At 44.1% G+C, this 15,873-nt stretch overlaps 1 protein-coding gene across 10 annotated transcripts in view; it reads right to left on the reverse strand.

Annotated features, from left to right (window-relative positions):
• The window catches only part of TNIK (TRAF2 and NCK interacting kinase), a 484,943-nt gene that overhangs the window by 65,472 nt on the left and 403,598 nt on the right, over positions 1-15,873 (reverse strand). For 9 of the 10 annotated variants that reach the window (XM_029061407.2, XM_029061401.2, XM_029061394.2 and 6 more), the window contains 2 exons: positions 14,532-14,771; positions 10,874-10,980 (listed from right to left, as the gene is read on the reverse strand). In XM_029061407.2, coding sequence (XP_028917240.1) covers positions 10,874-10,980; positions 14,532-14,771 — 347 coding nt within the window. The remainder of the gene's footprint in view (positions 1-10,873; positions 10,981-14,531; positions 14,772-15,873) is intronic. The other variant, XM_029061423.2, reaches the window with a different exon arrangement.

Genomic DNA, 15,873 nt, shown 5'->3' on the forward strand with positions numbered 1-15,873 from the left:
CGCCACCTTTTCCCCAAAGCACAGAGACGGAATATTCCTCGGCTCTCACGGCGGGAGGGAGGGAGGCCTTCTAACGCCAAGGCTGAAAGGCACTAAGAACCTCCACCGGGAGATCTCTTAGTCTGGATAACAAAATCACGTGGACCGTTTTTGACCCTTTGAAGCTCAAAGAGACAAGCATTTGATCTGCGGCTCGTGATTTCAGATTTCAGGGAACGTGTCTACCGATTCTGCTACGCCGTACACTCCCAGGCGCTTACTACGGTGTTCTGCACACAGTAAGTGCTCAATAAATATGACTGATTTCAAATAACCAAAGTACAAATAGATTTACTTCACCATCATCAGTGGTATTTATTCAATCGCATTTATTGAGCACTTACTGTGTGCTTTTCACTGTACTAAGCGCTTAAAACTGTGGGCTTACTTTGTGTAGAGCACTTGGAAGAGTATACTACGACAGAGTTGGTGGAGACGTTCCCTACTTCCTAGGAGCTTACGGTCTAGAGAGGGAGACAGACATTAATGTAAATAATTTAGAATACACACAGTACTGATATTTGTATAAAATATTTATTTTTATTATTTATTATTTATTTCATGTGTATAAAATTTATTATTAATACTAATAATAGTCCCAGCACTTAGTAAGCTGCCTAGCACATAGTAAGCACTTAACAAATACCACAATACTAGGACTAATAATAGCAGTATTTATGAAGCACCCACTATGTGCCAATCAATGAGATAGATCCAAAATAATCAGGTTGCTCGAAATCCCCATCCCACATGGGGCTCACAGTCTAAGTAGGACAAAAATACAATAATAATAATAATAACGGGTATTTACTAAGCACTTACTACATGCCAGGCACTATACTAAGCGCTGGGGTGGATACAAGCAAATCAGGTTGGGCAGAGTCCTTGTCCCACTTGGAGCTCACCGTCTCAATCCCCATTTTTCACTTGAGGTAACTCAGACTCGGAGAAGTGAACTGACTTGCCCGAATTCACACAACAAGTGGCAGAGCCGGGATTAGAACCCAGGACCTTCTGACTCCCAGGCCTGTGCTCTATCCACAACGCCGATCTCTGCAGCTGCAGCCTCCTGAACTATGTGCCGGTCACATGCAACTGTTCCCGGCTCCAACCAATCAATCAATCATATTTACTGGGTGCAGAGCACTGTACTAAGTGCTTGGAAAAGTACAACGGAATTGGTAGATGTGACTCCTGACACAAGGAGCTTAGTCTACGGGGGGCAACAGATATTAAAGTAGGTTAGGGAGAGGGAAAGTCGTAGAGTGTAAGAATATTTACATAAGCATAGTGGGTCTGGGGTAAGCAACAAAGTGTTTAAGGGGCAGACCTGAGTCTCTGAAGGTATTAACTTCAGTAGTAAAGATCCAGACAACACACCCATATCCAGGGCACCTTCTTCACCAAATCTCCCTCCAGGCTTTATGCTTGCATCTACTGCTGGGTTTCCACGTAACCACAGGGAGGTTCATGGCGATGGCGATTCTAGAAATTCCTTGGTGAGGGATGTCAGGTGGAATTATGATACGGTGCATGGTTTGGGCTTAAATTCCTTTTCTTTTCAAAACGGCGTGAATGGCCAACTTCAAAGCAGTCAAGCAAATACACTGAAGGCTGCTTTCGTAGACCAGGTGTAGTTGTCCCCCAGAGGTGGTCTTAATGCCAGTGGTCTGCAAACACAGGCTCATTGTCCGCTCTACAATTTGTAATCAAGCCTCCAGTTGAAGTCAGTGTTCTCCTTGGAATCCGAGTCCACATTGTATATTTGAGAAGAGCCCTCACGCCATTCAGGGTTGGTTGAGCGATCTGTTTTTCCACAGCTCCGCTCGGAGCTGCCAAACCGAATCCACCAAACAGTAACTCCTTATCATTGGCTTTAAGGTTTCCACTTCCTACCTAACCTTCTAATCTCCTCCTACATTCCAGCTCGTGCACTTTGTTCCTCTAAAACCAACCTACTGACTATATCTCAGTCTCATCTATCTCGCTGATGACCTCTCTCCTACATCCTTCCTCTGGCCGGAACTCCCTCCCACTTCATAGCTGGAAGACTCCCACTGTCTCCTCACCTTCAAAGCGTTACTAGCAGTGCGGCCTAGTGCAAACAACACAGACCTGGGAGTCAGAGATCCTGGATTCTAATCCTCGCTTCACCACGTACCTGCCCAGGTGACCTAGGGCAAGTCACTTAATTTCTCTGTGCCTCGGTTACCTCATCTGCAAGATGGGGATTAGATACCTGTTCTCCCTCCTATTTAGACTGTGAGCTGCAAGTGGGACTTTGTTTCTACTCCGTGCCCTATCCACTATGCCAGCTGCTTCCCCAGCTGTAATCTCTTCTCCGATATGGAGATACTATCTGTTGAAGAAGATGGGTATGCCCTGTTTCTTTTCTCTCTCTTCACATTCTGAGAACACACTGGAAGTCTGGACCTTAATGGCCCCTGAAAGTGAGACCCCGCAGGAATCTAAAGGTTCCCGCCAATGCTGGGGTCAGTATTGCAAACTCAGAGGCCTTTGGGGCGGATCTTCAAATTTAAGTTGGATTTCTTAGAAAAATACTGAAATACATTCTCCCCATTAATGAGATGGAAATAACAACAATCCATTGTATTTATTGAATGCTTACTGTTAGCAGAGCACTATACTAAGCATTTGGGAGAGTAAAATAAAACAGAGTTGGTAGACATGTTCCCAGAGAAGCAGTGTGGCCTTATGGATAGAACATGGGCCTGGGAAGCAGCAGGACCTGGGTTTTAATCCTGGCTCTGTCACTGTCAGTTGTGTGGCCTTGGGCAAGTTGCTTCACTTCTCTGGGCCTCAGTTAGCTCATCTGGAAAATGGGGATTGAGACCGTGAGTCCCAAATGGGAACAGGGACTGTGTCTAACCCCGTTTGCTTGCATCCACCCCAGTGCTTAGTATAGTGCCCGGCACATAGTAAGCATCTAACAAATACCAAAATTATTATTAGAGGGCATGAAAATACAAAATGCAAATGTGGGAAATGTAATCGAGACTTGGAAACTTTGGCCTTGAAGCCAAATTCTGATTATGTGCATAAGACCATGCCCTTTGCGGCTTGTGTGGCCAGGTACTGAATTGCTAAAATCTTTCTGCCTACTCTATTCACTTTCTTGTGAGGATCTTTCATCTTCCAGATGGGTCAACAGTCATCTCTTTGTACTCTTCCAAGCTCTTAGGACAGTGTCTTTTCATACGGTAAGTGTTTGATAAATACAACAGAATAAATGAATGAACCGGACCAGAGACCCTGAGGGCCTCCCCATCTCCTTAATCAGAGAGAGAAGCAGCATGGCCTAGTGGCAAGAGCCCGGGCTTGGGAGTCAGAGGATGTGCATTCTAATCCTGGCTCTGCAACTTGTCTGCTGAGTGACCTTGGGCAAGTCATTTCACTCTGTCCTCCTATCCGCTCCAGAAAAATTTTTACTATCTCTTGCTTATGTGAGGAGCTTCCCTCCTACCCACTTCAGAGTCTTTCTTCATCCCCTTCAACATCTGATCCCATTCCTTCCCGTCCTACTTAATATACTTCATCCGATTACCCACGGATCTTTCCTCCTTTCTTTCCAACCGATCCTGTAGGATTCATGGCCTTTTATAGGCTTTTTAAACTCCCCTACCCACTCAAGAATGCTAATACTGATTATGGTACTTGTTAAGCGCTTACTATATGCCACGAACTGTTCTAAGCACCGGGGTAGTTACAAGGTAATGGGGTTGCCCCACGTGGGGTTCACAGTCTGAATCCCCATTTTACAGATGAGGGAACTGAGGGACAGAGAAGTTCAGTGACTTGCCCAAGGTCAGACAGCATACATGTGGTGAAGGAGGAATTAGAACCTCCGTGACTTCTGACTCCCAGGCCTGTCCTCTATCGACGAAGCCATGCTGTCCTCTGGGGCTTCCCCTGACTGCTCACTAACCGTGGGTTTCAGGGGTTTCTCTCTTAACAATAATAATACTGATAATAAGAATAATTGTGGTATTTGTTAAATGCTTACTATGTGGCAGGCACTGTACTAAGCGCTGGGGTGGATACAAGCAAATCGCATTGGACACAGTCCCTACCCCATGTAGAGCTCACAATCTCAATCCCCATTTTACAGATGAGGTAACTGGGGCACAGAGAGTGAAATGACTTGCCCAAGGCCACAAAGCAGACAAGTGGCAGAGATGGGATTAGAACCCATGACTTTCTGATGCCCAGGCCTGTGGTCTATCCATTATGCCATGTTGCTTTCTGAGGATGAGGGAGAGAACCTTTTCTTGTCATCTATCAGACTGGGTGATAGGGACATCCTGATTAGGACTGTAGCGAGCACACGTCTGAGGAAGTTGGTGTGCATGTTTGAAAGACTGCGAGCTGATCATCTGCAGAATTGTTTATCCAAAACAATGACCTCCTTCATTATGTGCAGAAAGCACAGCATGCGATATTTTAACGTTCTTCTCATTCTATTTACTCATTCTATTTTCTAAGACTCATTCTATTTTCGATTGATTATTTTCAAACTTCTGGAAAAAAATGCCTCTTAAAAATAGAACTTAAAAATAGAACTTTAAAATGCTTGATTCTTGATTCTCAAGTGAAAAGGCACTATACAAATTTAAAAACAAATAAATAGCAAGAGCTAAATTTCTCAAATAGCCAGAAAAGAATATTGTTGCATGTGCTGGTTTGCAAAAATATTTCATCATAGAATAATTTAGTTTTCCCAGGCACTCAGAGTCCTTGATTTAGTGGATGACCCTTCAGCTTCTGCACATCTGAAGATGTATTTTGCCAACACACGTTAGACTCTCCTGTTCACCTCCACAGAAGGTTTTAAAGCTATAATTTATGAAATAATAATACTATTTTCTATTAATGCTTATTTCATGCCAGGTGCTAGAATAGATATAAGATAATAGGAGTATATAAATGGGGATGAATATACACATATTCATATGTGTATAAAAATATATTCACACTTGAATATACAGATGAGGCAACTGAGGCACATAGAAGGTAAGTGATTTCCCCAAAGTCACACTCCAGTTAGTGAGAGGGAAAGGACTACTAGAAATTCAGTCTCTGCCATCCACCCCCTAACTTTGGTGTCTCTCAAGGCTTCTGTTCTTGGTGCCCCTCTATTCTGCATCTACACTCACTCTCTTGGAGAACTCATTCACTCCCATGGCTTCAACTACCATCTCTATGCAGATGATACCCAAATCTACATCTCCAGCTCTGACCTCACTCCCTCTCTGCAGTCTCGCATTTCCTCCTTGCTTCAAGACATCACTACTTGGATGTCCTCCTGTTACTTCAACCTTGACACATCCAAAACAGAACTTCTTATCTTCCCATACAAACCCTGTCCTCCCCGTGACTTTCCCATCACTGTTTCACAGGCGCTTAGTACTCTGCTCTTCACACCTTAAGTGCTAAAAAAATTCGATTAACTTACCGACTCCCAGGCTAAGCTCCTTCCACTAGGCCATGCTGATAAATGCATTAACATTACACGAGATCTGTTCATTCGATATTATTGTTAGTATTTTAGTAAATATTTTCTCTGAGATGTGACCATGCTCGTGTACAGTGTCATTTGGGCTTTGGAAAAGTACACAGATCCACTGTTTTACATGGGGTCAAATAGGAAATTAAGAAGACTGAGTATTAAGGGCAAGCAATGCTCCTTTGAAGAATGAGAATTCTGTAAATATTCAAGCCATGGAGTACCAAACTAGAACTTCAAATTGAACTAAGACTATTCATGTGGAGAATAGAGGGGCGGACAAGTTATACATTCTCTGTAAAAATCAAATATTCAAATAACCATAAATATACATGGAAAAAAGAAGACTGCAGAGCACATTAGAGTGCAGAGCTCAATCTTCCATCAGTAAGATGAGTCTGGTGCATCTCTAAGAGAGGTCAAATATAAGCAGCGTGGCTTAGTGGAAAGTTTCCGGGCTTGGGAGTCAGAGGTCGTGGGTTCTAATCCCGGCTCCACCACTTGTCTGCTCTGACCTTGGACAAGTCTGTTAACTTCTCTGGGCTTCAGTAACCTCATCTGTAGAATGGGGATGAAGACTGTGAGCCCCTCATGGGACAACCTGATTACTTTGTATCTACCCCAGCACTTAGAACAGTGCTTGGCACACAGTAAGCGCTTAAATACCAACATTATTATCCACAAAAGTGGTGGAAGGGAATCTTGGACAACACATTCTGAGGACATTAGCATGCTCAGGGGGAAGGCTGGAATTTGGCTTATAGGATAGTGGGGTCAGTGATTGCTGATCAGAGGGAGAAAGAAGAGTTGAATGGAAGAAGCCCCGAACAAAAGCTAAGGATTTGTAAGTCTGCAGGGTTCTGACTGAGAATGAACAATGGGATCCCATCAATCAATCAACAGCATTTATTGAGTGCCTGCTGTATGCAAAGCGCCATTCGAATGCTTGAAATCAAGGAGATCCAGTGTTAAAATACTTGGGAGGGTGTCAATCTCTGTATTGGGACACTGAAGATAAATCAGGGAAATTTTCATTTAAACATTTATTTTTCTACTGCTGAAGAGAAGATTTTATCTATTTCACTATCTTATCCCCAGAGAAACTTTAAACCTCGGTGGTTGTTTCCTTCCAGGCATTCTTCCTTCCTACTGCCTCTCACTCCCTCCCCACCCCCATCCTGTTTTGGAAACCTAACTCTGGGTAGTTGAATTTATTTACTTTTTACCTTACATTTTTTAGTAATAATAAATATGGAATTTGTTAAGTATTTACTATGTGCCAGGCACTGTTCTAAGCGCTAGGGTAGGTACAAGATAATACGGTTGGACACAGTCCATGTCCCACATAGGGCTCACAGTCTTTATCTCCCCCATTTTACAGATGAGGGAACTGAGGCAGAGAGAAGTTAAGTGACTTGACCAAGACCACACAGCAGACAGGTGGCAGAGCCCGGATAAGCACCCATGACCTTCTAATTCCCAGGCCCTTGCTCTATCCACTACGCTAATGGAAAGAATGTTGGTACTATCACGTTTGCAAGTGGCTGAAATGCCTATTAACCAACATCTGCAACAAGTTTCCTATAGAGTAGGAAATTAAGTATAATTTTTAAAAATCAAGAGAAAAGGATGTGGGGGAGAAGCAGCTTGTTTTTGACTCGACTGTACGATCTGGTATTTGGCTCACTTGACCAGAAGCTGACTGGCCCTTCCCTCCAGGAACGTGAACGATCAAGAGGTGCACGTGAAGGAGGTGTGCGGGATGAGTGAATACATGCCTGGGATTTGAGTGATTGCTACAAGTTGGACTTTGATATGTTCTAAGAGCCTAATTGGCCTCCCGCTTCTAGCAGGTATAGGGGAGGTCTCTATGGGTAGCAGAGTAAGGTTCATAAATACAGATATTTAAAGAAGCCTAAAATGTGTGCACCATGTGAGGTGGGATTTTTAATGGTATTTGATAGGTGCTTATTAAGTGCCAGGCACTGTACTAAGTGCCGAGAGGAACAAGCAAATAAGGTTGGATACAGTCCATGTTCCGCATGGGGCTCACAGTCTCAAATACCAATATTATTATTAATAGCCATTTTACAGATGAGGTAACTGAAGGATAGAGAAGTGAAGTGACTTGCCCAAGGTCACACACAGCAAATGGCAGAGACAGGATTAGAACCCAGGTCCTTCTGATTCCCAGGACCATGCTCTTGCTGCTAGGCCACCCTGCATGTCTTAGGAGAGTGTGGAGAAAGATAGGCCATAACTAGAATCACTGAACACTCCAGTGGGAGATGGAAATACGGCAGATGTCTGCAGTATCAGCTAAATGCATAAGAAAAGGAGGCAAGGACTGGACACCTGAGGAGATCAAGGTGGATTGGTCATATCTGCCTCTCGTCCAACTTGTAATTATTTAAGTTGGAGGTTTCAAAGTTTCAGATCAACCAGCACTGTCTGATGCGTCCCTGAATGCAAACACTTGGTAAATGCTGAGGCAATGGAAAACCTCTAAAATTCTGTCCCCTCGAACCTCCTAAGAGAAACTCTGCAACACAGCAGGGTAAGGAGAGACAGGTGAAGACAGAGAGACAGAGACAGAGGAAAAAAGGAGGGTCCTGTAGAACTTAGCTGCTGCTGGGATGTGGGTGTGGGGATTTCTTATTTGTGGCTCAGTCTTTTTCTTCCTCGCACTATAACCGCCTTCCCTCCTTCCTAGTACAGCAAATGACCTCCGTGTAGCCACAAGGTCCCATCCCAACCCCAGTGTAACATGTAATAACAACAATTATGGTTTTTGCTAAGTACTTACTATGTGTTAAGCACTGAGGTGGATACAAGTAAACTGGGTTGGACACAGTCCCTGTCCCGCACGGGGCACAGAGTCTTATTCCCCATTTTATAGATGAAGCAATTGAGGCACAGAGAAGTGAAGTGACTTGCCCAAGGCCACAGAGCAGACAAGTGGCAGAGCTGGGAATAGATCTCATGACCTCTTGATTCCCGGGCTTATGCTTTATCCACTATGCCGTGCTGCTTCTCTGTCCACATGTCTACACGTAAATGTATCAAAAGGACTATGACCTTCCTTCAGGTCACAGGATTTGAATAGCATATGGAAGAGAGACCCTGGGACCACGTTAGCATCCCCTCAAATCCCAAATTACTACAAAGGGTCTTCAACCTTGCCATTTTCTTTTTAAAAAATATGATCCTTAAAATAACAGTGATATTTGTTAAGTGCTTACTATGTGCCAAGTCCTGGGATAGACACAAACTATCTAGGTTGGGCGCTGTGCCTCGGTCTCGTCTGTCCCGTGGCCGACCCCTAGCCCAAGTCCTGTCTCTGGCCTTGGAACGCCCTCCCTCCTCAAATCAGCCAGACAGTGACTCTCCTCCACTTCAAAGCCTTACTGAAGGCACATCTCCAAGAGGTCATCCCAGACTAAGCCCCACTTTTCCTCATCTCCCACTCCCTTCTGCATCACCCTGACTTGCTCCCTTTGCTCTTCCTCCCCTTCCCAGCCCCAAAGCACTTATGCATATATCTATAATTTTATTTGCATTGATGTCTGTCTCCCCTGTCTAGATTGTCAGCTTGTTGTGGGCAGGGACTGTCACTCTTTATTATTGTATTTTCCCAAGAGCTTAGTACAGTGCTCTGCACACAGTAAACGCTTAATAAATATGATTGAATGAATGAATGAATTGACCCTCTCCCACAAGGAGCTCACAGTCTACGGGGGAGGGAGAATGGGTAATGAAGCCCCATTATACAAATGAGGAGCCACAAAAAAATCAGATCATAGGTCACAGAGCAGACAAATGGCAAAGCCAGCTCGGGGCCTCAGACACTTAGCTCCATTCTCCTTCCACTAGACCACGCTGCTTTCTCTACAACAAAAAAGTCTTCCCCTCCTCTGAAATCCCTGCTATGAGGGCGAGACATGTTGATTACAGAATCTACTAGCCTACAAGAAGCCAGGCAACTGCAGGAGCTACTATTCTAAATCCTGCCAAGTAAGCATGTCTAGGGCCAGGGTTCAAAGGACAGAAGGAAAATCCCTAATTAGGTAGGGGTTTATCACTGTTCAAACAAGTGACTAATTAATAAAGTTCTAAGCAGGAACACTGGCATTCCTTTGGCTAAGGATGAGCACAGTCAGTTCCAGGCATCCTGCTCAGCTGCTTGCAGTGTTGCCTAGCAACACCAGCACTGCAGTGAATTTGACAAAGTGGTTGGAAGAAAACGGCTCATTGAAAGTCTGAGGCAGGGAAACGTACTGGCGGATCTGTCCTGTAAAGATTAATGCTGCTCTGTCTCATTCCTACTCACTTGTAAATGGCCATCTCCTAAGACTGATCATCTTGAAAAGGAAGATTATTTCATATTCAAAAACAATAAGATCCTTTTCTAATTTTCTCTTCTAAGAATCAGGTTTCTTTTATTATGAACACTTGGCCCACTCTATTAGGAAGGCTTGTCCTCCTGCAGCATCATTGGAGATTGTTTCCCATTTCAATTACTCCTAAATAGGGTCAGCGATTATTAGGAAAAAAACATATCTGTGAAAATCAGGAGTAAAGGAGCAGATAATGGCACCCATGTGAAGCCAAATCTTCATAGGCATTCCAGGCAGTGAAGGAAGGATATTTACTTTTTAATTATTACCGAGACTTCTTTGCAAGGAGGTGATTTACTCGTTCTGACCGAAAAAAATCTGTTGTGGAGCTGGAAAACTTAATAAAACAGTGAGCAACCTGTCAGGTGGAAGACAAATTGATTTCAGAGAATGTTCAGAAATCCAGACCTTTAAGAGCCTCACATTTAACTAAACCTTTGAAGACACAGGGCATTGGATGTTCTCATTCATTCAATGATCCAGTTCTCTGAGTGAGCACTATATCAGTTCCCGCAGCAGGCTACCAGCGACAAGGCCCATGTTGAGAATTTATTTCAGAGAGCAAATTTTAGATTTTTCAACCAACAGTAATTTTGAAGTTCCTCAAGGATTCCCAGGGCAGGTTAGCTGACCTGGAGCTAAGGAAAATGTGTGTCTGGATGCCTTTTTTTCTGGCGTCTGCCTTGCTCTGCAATTAAGAAGCACTCAATAAATACCACTGATTGATTTATCCCTGAGGTGCTGGTTAAATAAGGTTGTGTGATAGACTCAGTCTAGCTCTGTGTTTTCCACTTTGATTTGCTCCGATAATGCACTCCCTTTCCCCAGCTTAGCTAGCGGCCCCGTGGCATCATTTGGGTGACCTATGAGCAGCCAGGCAGGTTTTCTCTCATGCCTCCGCTGTCTTCCTTACCTTGCTCTGATGGGCTGTGATCCTAGCCTCGTTCCCAAGGCACTGCCATTTCCCGGGGAGTTCTTCCTTGCTAAAGCTGGGGATATGGAAGTTGTTCGTTGAGGCACCTGAAAGAAATGAGTTCAGTTGAAGAAGGGGAGGAAGAATAAAACCCGCCATCCTGTGGTGTAAGCACCAGGTCAAGGGCAGCCGAGATTGAGCTGGAGTTTCACCGGAAGGGGTGATTAGCAGAAATATCCCTGTCTCAGTGGACTATCCAGAACCCCTTTTTGTCTCAGTTCTCCCTCCTAGTTGAAAGAGACACAGAAAGAAAGTCACACTTGGATCTGTGACTTTTGGACATTTGATATTCACCCCACCCTAATCCCACAGCACCTATGTACATATCTTTAAATTATATATCATGACATTCATTCATTCACTCAATCGTATTTTTTTGAACATTTACTGTGTGCAAAACACTGTACGAAATGCTTGGGAGAGTATGATATAAGCAGATACATTCCCTGTCCACAACAAGCTTCTTAATGTCTGTCTCCCCCTCTAGAGCGTAAGCTCATTATGGGCAGGGAAAGTTTCTGCTAATTCTGATGCATTGTACTCTCCCTGGGGTTTGAAACATATCACCCCCTCCTCAAAAAACTCCAGTGGTTGCCCATCCACCTTCATATCAAACAAAAACTCCTCACTCTTGACTTCCAAGCTCTCCATCCCCTTGCCCCCTCCTACCTCACCTCACTTCTCTCCTTCTACAACCTTGGCCATACACTTCGCTCCTCTAGTGTTAACCTTCTCACTGTGCCTCCATCTCGCGTGTCTCACCGCCGAACGCTAGCCCACATTCTGCCTCTGGCTTGGAACACTCTCCCTCCTCAAATCTGAAAGACAATTACTCTTCCCTGCTTCAAAGCCTTACTGAAGGCACATCTCCTTCAAGAAGCCTTCTCGGACTTGTCTTATGCCATCGTTTCTGACCCATAGTGACACCACGGACACATCTCTCCCAGAACGATCCACCTCCATCTGCAATCATTCTGGTAGTGGATCCATAGGATTTTCTTGGTAAAAATATGGAAGTGGTCTACCATTGCCTCCTTCCGTGCAGTAAACCTGAGTCTCCGCCCTCGACTCTCTCGCATGTTGCTGCTGCCCAGCACAAGTGAGTTTTGCCCTGTAGCAGATTGCCTTCCACTTGCTAGCCACTGACCAAGCTAGGAATGGAATGGGTAGGCCTCTGCTTGACTCTCCCTCCTGTTGAAATTGGTAGAGTACTGGAAATTCTCTCGGTGCCATGCTGACAGGGGAATGAATACTGCTATTATTATTATTTCATCTGTATGAGGAGGATGGGTCCCCTTCTCCAAGACCCACTGATGGTGTGAGGTTCACATGGGAAATGGTCTGTGTCTGAGCTGATTATTTTTTATTCATTCCAGGCCTTAGCAGAGTGATTGGTTAGTAAGTGCTTAATAAATACCATAATTATTATTATCTTCTCAGCTACAAAGTTCAGTCTGGGGGAAAATGAGTACCTCACCAGAAACCTGAAGTTGGAAGCAGCATGGCCTGGTTGAAAGAGCACTGACTTGGGAGTCAGTGGACCTGGGTTTGAATCCTGGATCCAACACTCAATTATAATAATAATAAATATGATAATAATTATGGTACTTGTTAACTGCTTACTATGTGCCAAGCACTGTTTTAAGCACAGGGGTAGATACAAATTAATCAGGTTGGACACAGTCCCTGCCCCATGTGGGGCTCACACTATTAATCTCCATTTTACAGATGAGAGAACTGAGGCCCAGAGAAGTGAAGTGACTTGCCCAAGGTCACACGGCAGACATGTGGCGGAGGCTGGATCAGAACCCAGGTCCTTCTGACTCCCAAGTCTGTGCTCACTCCACTAAGCCACACTGCTTCTCTCAGCCACACTGCTTCTCTTAGCCATGCTACTTCTCTTGTTATGTTACCTTAGGCAAGTCATTCAACTCCTCCGGTGCTCAGTTACTTCAAAAACTGCACAAATACCATAAAAAAGTTACATCAGATATAACATCCCCATAAAACTATGTCCTTATACCCTACTCTTCCAAAGATGGAAGCTCAAATAAAAGACTGGGGGAAACAGGAAGTGAATACATTTTGATTTTAAGAACCTAGATCTCAGTTTCTTGACCAGTGAATGTGATTTCACTGATTCATTCATTCACTGAGCGCTTGCTGTGTGCAGAGCACTGTACTGAGCGCTTGGAAAGTACAATTCAGCAATAAAGAGAGACAACCCCTGCCCACAGCGAGCTTATACTTACTTCTGCTCCACACACTGCAATGCAAGGTTGAGTGTGAAGGTCAGAGATCTTGAAAATTCTTAATTCTGAATATTTTTACTGTTGGATACACCACTTACAACCACAATTCTTTTCCTTGGGCTGAAAGCTCTTTTGGCTGAGGGTAACAGCCGCTATCATTGGAATGCCAGCCAAATTAAAATGAGAATTGGTTTTGAAAATGTAAGCAGACTCCTCAAGAAGATGACAATCTAGTGCCAACTCAATGCTGCTACCAGGGCATCTATTGTCCAAGACAGGAAATGAATAAATTTCTATTCTTATGCCGGAGGACCACTCAACATGATTTTATCAGTGATAGGCTTCCGTTGTCAACTAGTACTGGAGTGACAGGTCAGTCATCTTAACGAGAATGGCACACTGAATCTGAACAACCCGTTTCTCCCCAAATCAGTCATTTACACTGGATTCATATAGGAGGTTGTCAGTTTAAAAGGAAACATGATTTTACTGGAGCATATAGTTTGTTGTGAGCAGGGAATGTGACTGTTTATTATTTTGTACTCTCCCAAGTGCTTAGTAAAGTGCTCTACACACAGTAAGCGCTCACTAAATATGACTGATTGAATGAATAAATGGTTTTCCCGGTGAAAAAATCTCATCCATTGTGAGTCACAGGCTCTCTTTCCTTGGTCCTTGGTTAATACGGTGGTTGAGCACTCAACTCACAGGTCCACACCCCTTATAACTCAGAAGGAAGTCCGGAAGAAGCTGCCTCTTTTAATGGAAACCAATGCAGTGCAAAGGTCTTACCAATATGGTGACTCAGTGACCCATGCCCACCTCCTAGTTTAGAGGCAGCAGAGCTGAAGTAGCTGTCTGGGAACTGGGGGTCATTAAGTGCTAATCTTGGATCTATGAGTAGCAAGAGCACAGGCTTGTGAGTCAAAGGATGTGGGTTCTAATCCCGCCTCCACCACTTGTCTGCTGTGTGACCTGGGGCAAGCCATTTTACTTCTCTGTGCCACAGTCACCTCATCTGTAAAATGGGGATTAAGACTGTGAGCCCCACATGGGACAACCTGATTACCTTGTATCTATTCCAGTGCTTAGTTCAGTGCTTGGCACAAAATAAGCTCTCAACAAATACCATAATTATTAAGTTGTTTAACCTTCCCGTGCCTCAGTTTCCTTATCAGCAGATGGGGAGAAAAATCTCAACCTACTTCAGGTCTGTTATGAAGAATTGCTAACGAAAAGATGGGGATGTACTTTGCCTATAAAACGCTGGATAACGGTGATCCCCTTGGCTGCCTCTGTCCGACTGTGAGAGTGCGGAGGGATAAAATACACCTGAGGGGCGTTACCTTTGGTGGGATGTCTTCCTCCTGTCGTAACCAAGAACTTCGGTCAAACTTTTCAACGCGAGGGGGGAGAGGAGGGTTTTCGGAGGTGGGATCCGAGTTCTGTCGTGGCATCTCAGCACGGTGAGACGTCACTGTCAGAGCTTCCTGGAACCCTGCTATTCCCTTTGTGGGCTGCTCGTGGACTGACTGAGAGGCAGACAAGGCCGGTCCTTGGGATTTCACGGATACCAGGTGTGGAATCTAAGCATCAAGCCAAAATAAAACCATCAATACCAGGAAAAAAAATCTCCTTGCTAAAATGTAGTTTTTGAAAGATCTTCTGATACAAAAATTTGGACAGTGTGTGGCAGATTCTTACTTCCATTTTGGGTTTACGGTTTTCACAAACCTCACGTATTTCTAGACTGTGAGCCCGTTGTTGGGTAGAGATTGTATCTATTTGTTGTTGAATTGTACTTTCTAAGCATTTAGTACAGTGCTCTGCACATAGTAAGCACTCAATAAATATGATTGAATGAATGAATGAATTTGGATTTAGAGCCGTGTATATATAGGTCTGATCTAGCATCCTCTGTCAAAAAACCAGTTGGACAGTCAATTTTAAACAGACTGGGGAGTGGTTGAGTATGACAAGAAAATTCATTTGAATTTTAGAAAATATAATATTATTAATAACTGTGGCATCTGTTAAACATTTACTACATGCCAAGCACTGTTCTAAGTACTGGGGAAGATACAGGTTGGTCAGGTCAGACGCAGTCCCTGTCCCACACCGGGCGCACAATCTAAGAAGGAAGGAGAACAGGTGTTGAATCTCTGTTTAACAGTGAGAAGACTAAGGAACCTAGAAGTTAAGTGGCTTATCCAAGGTCACACAGCAGGCAAGTGACACAGCTGAGATAATTTTATGAGGAAATTTTACACTGAGGCAGAGAAAGATTACAAAATTTGCCAGGCGGTACAAGAAAGTCATTGCTGTGTGGGGAGTAGTTAAGAAGTCACAAACAGAAATAGGCTAAAAGGTCCTTGACTCGTCTCGTATTTGTTAAAACGTGGTCTTGTCTGGTCTTATGCCGTTGAGTCGTTCCCACCCATAGCAACACCATGGACACATCTCTCCCAGAACGCCCCACTCTCCATCTGCAATCATTCTGGTAGTGGATCCATAGTTTTCTTGTGTCAAAATATGGAAGTGGCTTACCATTGCCTCCTCCGCGCAATATCTCTGCCCTCGACTCTCTCCTGTGCTACTGCTGCCTATCACGGGCGAGTTTTGACTTGTAGCAGATGGCCTTCCACTTGCTAGCCACTGCCCAAGCTAGGAATGGAATGGACAGGCCTC

Source organism: Ornithorhynchus anatinus, chromosome 1, assembly GCF_004115215.2.
Source record: "Ornithorhynchus anatinus isolate Pmale09 chromosome 1, mOrnAna1.pri.v4, whole genome shotgun sequence".
NCBI lineage: Eukaryota > Metazoa > Chordata > Mammalia > Monotremata > Ornithorhynchidae > Ornithorhynchus > Ornithorhynchus anatinus.